This window comes from Mytilus trossulus, chromosome 9 (assembly GCF_036588685.1).
Source record: "Mytilus trossulus isolate FHL-02 chromosome 9, PNRI_Mtr1.1.1.hap1, whole genome shotgun sequence".
Taxonomy (NCBI): domain Eukaryota; kingdom Metazoa; phylum Mollusca; class Bivalvia; order Mytilida; family Mytilidae; genus Mytilus; species Mytilus trossulus.
The window spans coordinates 2,314,792-2,322,223 of record NC_086381.1 but is presented as its reverse complement, the minus strand read 5'-3'; the positions used below and the strand labels follow the sequence as shown (position 1 = coordinate 2,322,223).

General features: G+C 32.0%; 1 protein-coding gene across 1 annotated transcript; it reads left to right on the top strand.

Annotated features, from left to right (window-relative positions):
* Positions 1 to 2,135: 2,135 nt before the first annotated feature.
* LOC134684284 (uncharacterized) lies at positions 2,136 to 7,111 on the top strand. The gene is made up of 5 exons (XM_063543570.1): positions 2,136 to 2,243; positions 3,945 to 4,285; positions 4,734 to 4,859; positions 6,013 to 6,052; positions 6,851 to 7,111. The coding sequence occupies exons 2-5, from the start codon at positions 3,946 to 3,948 to the stop codon at positions 7,074 to 7,076; spliced, it is 732 nt and encodes a 243-aa protein (XP_063399640.1). The 5' UTR covers positions 2,136 to 2,243; position 3,945; the 3' UTR covers positions 7,077 to 7,111.
* Positions 7,112 to 7,432: the final 321 nt, after the last annotated feature.

Below are 7,432 nucleotides of genomic sequence, written 5' to 3'. Positions count from 1 at the left end.
ATTGTTTCAGAAAAAGGGAGAAGGTTTGGGCCCATTAAAACGTTTAATCCCGCTGCAAATGTTTGCACCTGTCCTAAGTCAGGAATCTGATGTACAGTAGTTGTCGTTTGTTTATGTAATATATACGTGTTTCTCGTTTCTCGTTTTGTTTATATAGATTAGACCGTTGGTTTTCCCGTTTGAATGGTTTTACACTAGTAATTTTGGGGCCCTTTATAGCTTGTTGTTCGGTGTGAGCCAAGGCTCCGTGTTGAAGGCCGTACTTTAACCTATAATGGTTTAATTTTTAAATTGTTATTTGGATGGAGAGTTGTCTCATTGGCACTCACACCACATCTTCCTATATCTCTATATTTACAAAATTTAATTCAATCAGCTAATCATTATAGCGTTATAGAATCCGCTTTTTATGGAATTAAATGGGCACATAATCTTGCTGGGGTAGCTAATCCATGTGATTCTGAAATGGTTAGATTGATCGTAGAAGCATCAAGAAGAAAGTTGAACAGACCTATAGAGAAAAAGAGTCCAGTTACTTCTGATATTATGATCAAATTGTTTTTGAAGTACAATTCAATTGGTCGTTCTCTTAAAGATTTACGCCTATTAACAATGTGCGCACTATCTTATACCGGATTTTTAAGGTATCAAGAACTTTGTAGTATAAAAGCAAAGCACATTTCAGTTTGTAATCAATATATAGACATTTTTATTGAGAAGAATAAAACAGACTGTTACAGGAAAGGCAGACATGTTTTGATTTCAAAGCTTGACACTCCACAATGTCCATGTACAATTTTAGACTGTTATTTAAAAGAAGCAAATATTGATTTGTCTTCAGATATGTATATATTTAGACCTTTGTCATTTTTGAAGAAATCGAAGAATTTTGTTCTAAGGAAGAAAAACGATAGTTTGTCGTATACCAGAGCGAGAGAATTAATTAAATGCGCATTATCAGAGATTGGTTGTAACTCTAAAGATTTTGGTTTGCATAGTTTTAGATCGGGTGGTGCAACAGCTGCCGCTCAAAACAATATTTCAGATAGGTTATTCAAAATACATGGTCGGTGGAAATCCGACCAAGCTAAAGATGGCTATGTATTAGAAAGTTTACAGAAGCGATTGTCAGTATCTCAAAATCTTGGTATATAATATGTACTTAACATCAAGTTTGCTTTCTTTGTGCGTCGAGATGGTCATTGCGCCTAACAGTACCTAAATATGTATTTAGTTTTCTATGATGCCTTTATCGTATAAAGGTACATATCTGAATGTGCTCAGATATGTATGCTTTACAAAAATCTAGAGAGATTTAGCACATAAATACTTTATGTTCGTTTGAACAGAGTGAATTTAGAACATAAATATACTTATGTGCGGTTCGCGTATGATTTTTGAAGTATGTAATTTACTCTATTGTGTTTTCACAATAGTAGTAAACCGGTTTTGGCGGTCAGTATATAATGAAAGTTTGCACGAGATTTAACTATCGAGGTTTGGGCAGTGACCATTATCGTACGTTTCCTTTGTATTGAAGTTTAATTTTCATTAAGAAATCTGTTTTTTAATGTATTGAAGTTGTATGTAAAGAATTAATGTGTTTTGTATATATTTTGTAGATGTTTGATAGCTGTCTTTTACCGGTATTGTTGATTGTGTGATATTTATAAACCGGGATTTGTTTTCATAGATGCATGGTTGCCGTATTCAAAACATGAACTGTTAATGGTGTTTGATATTAGAAATATTGTGATCTCTGGATCTATATTTATTAAAATTGAGATGGTCATTGCGCCTAACAGTACCTAAATATGTATTTAGTTTTCTATGATGCCTTTATCGTATAAAGGTACAAATCTGAATGTGCTCAGATATGTATGCTTTACAAAAATCTAGAGAGATTTAGCACATAAATACTTTATGTTCGTTTGAACAGAGTGAATTTAGAACATAATTACAAATACCTCTTGTTAGTAAGTTTTAAAAACTATTTTTATTTCATATGTGAAAACATCGATTTGGTTCAAGATATTTCACTACAAAATATATTTACAAGTGAAGGAAGAATGTTACATTTATTTACATTTCCTGTTGTTCCACGATTCAATTGACAAATTAACTAAGTGGGTAAATGACATTGCTTTGTTTCCGATAAGTCAATTTAAGTATCTTGTTTACTTTAATTAATACATACATTTTTGTACATGAAGACATTTCGTAGTGAAGAAATATCATTAAACGTAGGTATTTATTTATTATATTCTGACTTTCTATGAAACACAAGTGAAATCTCCATGTTAACACACGATATCGCTATCGCTCTGGCAAAACAAAACACTCTATAGCAAATATCAGTCAGCGTAAGTATTTATTTATTATATTCTGACTTTCTATGAAACACAAATGAAACCTCCATGTCAACACACGATATCGCCATCGCTCTGGCAAAACAAAACATCTCTATAGCAAAACAGTACATCTGTGGCAAAAACAAAACATATTTAGGGTAAAACAAAACATCCCAATGGCAAAACAAAACACTGTAGGACAAACAAAACATATATAGGGCAAAACAAAACATCCCAATGGCAAAATAAAACACTGTAGAGCAAACAAAACATATATATGGCAAAACAAAACATCCCAATGGCAAAACAAAACACCTATATGGCAAAACAAAACATCCCAATGGCAAAACAAAACACTGTAGAGCAAACAAAACATCTTTATGGCAAAACAAAACATCCCAATGGCAAAACAAAACACTGTAGAGCAAACAAAACATCTATATGGCAAAACAAAACATCCCAATGGCAAAACAAAACACTGTAGAGCAAACAAAACATCTATATGGCAAATCAAAACATCCCAATGGCAAAACAAAACACTGTAGTGCAAACAAAACATCTATATGGCAATTCAAAACACTAGAGCAAAACCATACGGCACAATATGGGGTACTTTGCTAATTTGCATTGCAGCCATTTTGCCTTATCATGACGGCAGCCATTACAAAAGGCTTAAATAAGCCAATATACATATTCCTATTTTGAATCAACAATTAATCAGAATATAGGTGATTCAGAATTGTACATACGTTTATGATTTCTTTCCTTGTTCAAAAATCTATCTGCCTTTTTCAACTGATTTTAATAGATATAGGAAGATGTGGTGTGAGTACCAATGAGACAACTCTCCATCCAAATAACAATTTAAAAAGTAAACCATTATAGGTTAAAGTACGGTCTTCAACACGGAGCCTTGGCTCACACCGAACAACAAGCTATAAAGGGCCCCCAAATTAATAGTGTAAAACCATTCAAACGGGAAAACCAACGGTCTTATCTATATAAACAAAACGTCTGTTTGTTTTAAGCGCGCATCGTTGTCAATAAAATGGAATTTGATGCGACTGTCGTACAAGTGAGAGGTTTAGCTAGCTATAAAACCAGGTTTAATCCACCATTTTCTACTTAAGAAAATTCATGTTCCAAGTCAGGAATATGACAGTCATCCATTCGTTCGATGTGTCAGGGCTTTTGATTTTTAAAATTGACCAGGGAGTTTTCGTTTTAAATTTTCCTTGGAGTTCAGTTATTTTGTGATTTTACTTTTTTTCCACAAGTCAGGAGCGTGTATTTCATTAGTTGTCGTTTGTTGGTGTGGTACATATTTAAAATTACATATAAAAAAGATGTGGTTTCATTGCCAATGAGACAACTCTCCATAATAGACCACATGACCCTGAAATTAACAGCTATAGATCACCGTACGGCCTTTAACAACGATGAACACCCTTACTGTATAGTCATCCATAAAAGGCCCCAAAATGACAATGTAAAACAATTTAAACTAGTTAACTAACGACCTAATTTATGTACGAAAAAGGAACAAAAAACAAATATCATTTTACATTCGATAAAGATCAGCATCCATTTCAGAATGGGATTCTATCAAGTTTCATCAACGGAAAAATCGTATTTGGGACAGCATAAATTAACCAGAAGTATTCTTCCAACTGGTACAGTAGAATCTTCTAATGTAACAGACTTGATGTCTACAACGGAGAAACCGTACTGGGGATCAGATAATTCTACAAGACTGACGAATACAAGTGTAGGATCTCTCAATGCAACAGCTATAATGACAACAACGGATAAATCATATTTAAGATGGGGTAGTTCTGCAACTATGATAACTGGAAAAGAAGGGTTGCAAAATGTGACAAACTTGATTTCGTCCACGAAGAAACCGTACTTTGGATTGGGTAATTCTCCAGGAGGTATTTACACAATAAGTCTTCATTAACTGTTAAATTTTTAAAAAAGCAAGCGCAAAGAGTTTGCTTAAATACGTATACCATTTTTTTAAAGGATTTAAATAACTTTGCATAGGTTTAGAATTACATTCTGCGTCGCTTGTTTACATTGGATTGAAATGCTACCATGTATATTCAATGGATTCAAAAGTTTACAACAATATTAAGGTTCGTGCTTGCTAAAGATAAATTTAAAAGGCATATAATATTGCATTTAAAATGCTGTTTTACTCATACTTTGGAATTTGTAACAATAATTTTTGAATATAATGTGTCAAAAATCTTGAAACGCAATAAGTCTACTATAAGATTTTGAAAATGTTTTGAAGACTTTAATTTGATAGACACTATTTTTTAACAGTGAAACTTATTATTATTATCATAATTTTGTTTTTCATTTTTTTGAATGTAGAGAATTCAAATGAAAGCAGTTCATCCTGCTCCTCTTCAGCTACTATGGTCGGACCTTTATTAGGCGTTCTTTTGGTACTTGTATCTATCATATTCATCGTTATCATTATAAGGCTGAAGAAAAAAGGTACATATGTTCATTTGCATTGACACCAACATACTTGTACAGCAACTGGAACTCGTGATATTCCAATTCTCAAGGATCGCATTCTTAACAGGAAATAAACAAGTAGTAACGTATTTTTGAACTAAACAAACTATTATTATTACGCAGCTTATAATGATCAATAAAATACAAGCAACACAACATAGGTGATCGATCGGTGAACTACGGAAGCTGTAAGGGGACGCACAAAAAATTAGAAAATATGTTTTTTTTAATTCGAGATCACGATAAAACATTATCGTTTTACCGAGATCTCGAAAAAAACATATATCGTTATCTCGATAAAACGAAATTGTTATATAGAGATGTCGGATAACTATATCGTTATCCCAATTTATGATATCGAGATCTCGGATTATTATATCGAGATCTCGTATTATTAAATCGTTATTTCGGTTAAATATATCGAGACCCAATAAAAATATATCTTTATCTTGATAAAACGAAACTGTATTTCTGAATTCGTCATTTTGATGTTATCTAACTTAGTAAACCTTTATTCAGCATGATTCAAACTGAAATTTATTCGGTATGCGATTGTTTAGTATAGAGGATACTGCACACACAATATTATACAGATGCGCAAATGTGTTGATGTAAGATGATTATAAACTTTTATATTTGATTGTCAAAACGGTTTAACAAAAACAAAATGGAAATTAAAAAAAATGACAGGCTGATCTACCAATAGAACGAATTGGAAACAACTGTATTGCTCCTGACCAAGGGAAATGGTGTGATAAGCATGGTTAATATGTAGTTTAATCTGACACTTGTATGACATTTGTTTTTATAAATATATATATATATACCTCCAATTAATTGAGAAACAAAATAATAGGGAGCAATACACCAAAAAAAAACCCCATCAGATCCGATAATTAGGATTCACAGATATACAACACAACGTCAAACATACAAATGACTCAAAAACTGACGCCATCACAAAAAGAGTTTGTAAATAAAAAAACCAAGATCCTCTTCCCTTGCATATGAATTAATATTAAAAAACATTTCAACATAATTTCCCATAAGTTTATTGGTAGGAGAAGTTGAAACAAAGATGAAAGAAAAAAAACAATACAATTTGACTATTTTTGTTGTTTCGTTAAAGGTTTAAGGAAACATCACAGATATGCCAAGGACACAATCAGGTACATTTGTTAACAATTAAACACATTGAACAATTTATTGCAGCATAACGTATTGACAGTCGGGGATTTATCTAGTTAAATAATCAGGTCTATACCATAATTTACCTGAAAATGCATAATCTAAGTCGGCAAAATAATAGTACAGTTTTTTCCCCCAGTTGTTCCGTTTTATAAATTCTCTCGTTTGAATTTACCTTTGAGTTATTTTAATAAATACACTGTATATTTGTTAATATCAGAATTCCCAATTAATATTTTTTTTGCGCTGTCAGTTTAGATAAAGGCCTTCCATTGAAACTACTATCAATTGAAAGGAGACAATCCAGTATAATTTGACAGCAGTACATAGTTTAAATTTTTGCTGAACAATATTGCTATCAGCTTCTTCAACCAAACTAACGTTTTAATACACGTTTTATCATTTGAAGTTGATCATTGAAGAATACAAATTTAATCAGAATTTCTTGAAATGCCCTGACGACAAAGATACACAAAAAAATTGTTTTTATAGATATACATGGATTTAGTTAAAGAAATATAGGATTATGTGAAGTCATTAGAAATACTAAAATCGTAAGACCAATTCTTTATCTTGGTCTGTTTGACATATTCTGTATTTCGAGTCGCTATTATGTATGAAATATTTTCATCCTGATTATTGCTCTTTCACCATACAATCCGAAATTTAAATACAACAGCTCAAATCATCATTATGTTCCATCGTCCTTTATAAACTCAATATGGATACATCTTTCAAGTCTTAATATACGTAAAATCAACGACCTATTTCTCCTCTAGGACATATGAAGACATTGGTTCTATACCAGGCGATCACGTTTATACAGCAATGCAACAAAGCTCAGGAAGAGGCTCATATATCCAACCAAGGTCACCGTATATTAATCATCATACTCATACACTTATAGGAAAGATTGAAGAATATGAGCTTAATGAAGTAGAATCTGAAGACAATCAATACAGTCAAATGAAAGATCATCATCAATATGTTGACATCATTGCATGAGACGAGCATAAAATTAAAGGATACAGTCATCCTTATATATGTCTTGTCTTTCCTCTAAAACAAGTGTATTGCACTTTAAGCAGTTACAATTCTACCTTACCTTAAAAATTGGATAAGGCATATATGTATTATTTATTCTTCTGTACGCCGATGACACAATCATTTTTGCGGAGTCGGCAAAAGGGTTACAAAAGGCTCTGGATGGTTTTGAGCAATATTGTTTTGAGTGGAAACTCACTGTTAATGTTACAAAAACAAAGATTGTAATTTTTTCAAAGAGAAAGTATAATAAGAATGTTACTTTTAAACTATGTAATGAAATTATTGAAATTAAAGATTCATATGTTTATCTTGGT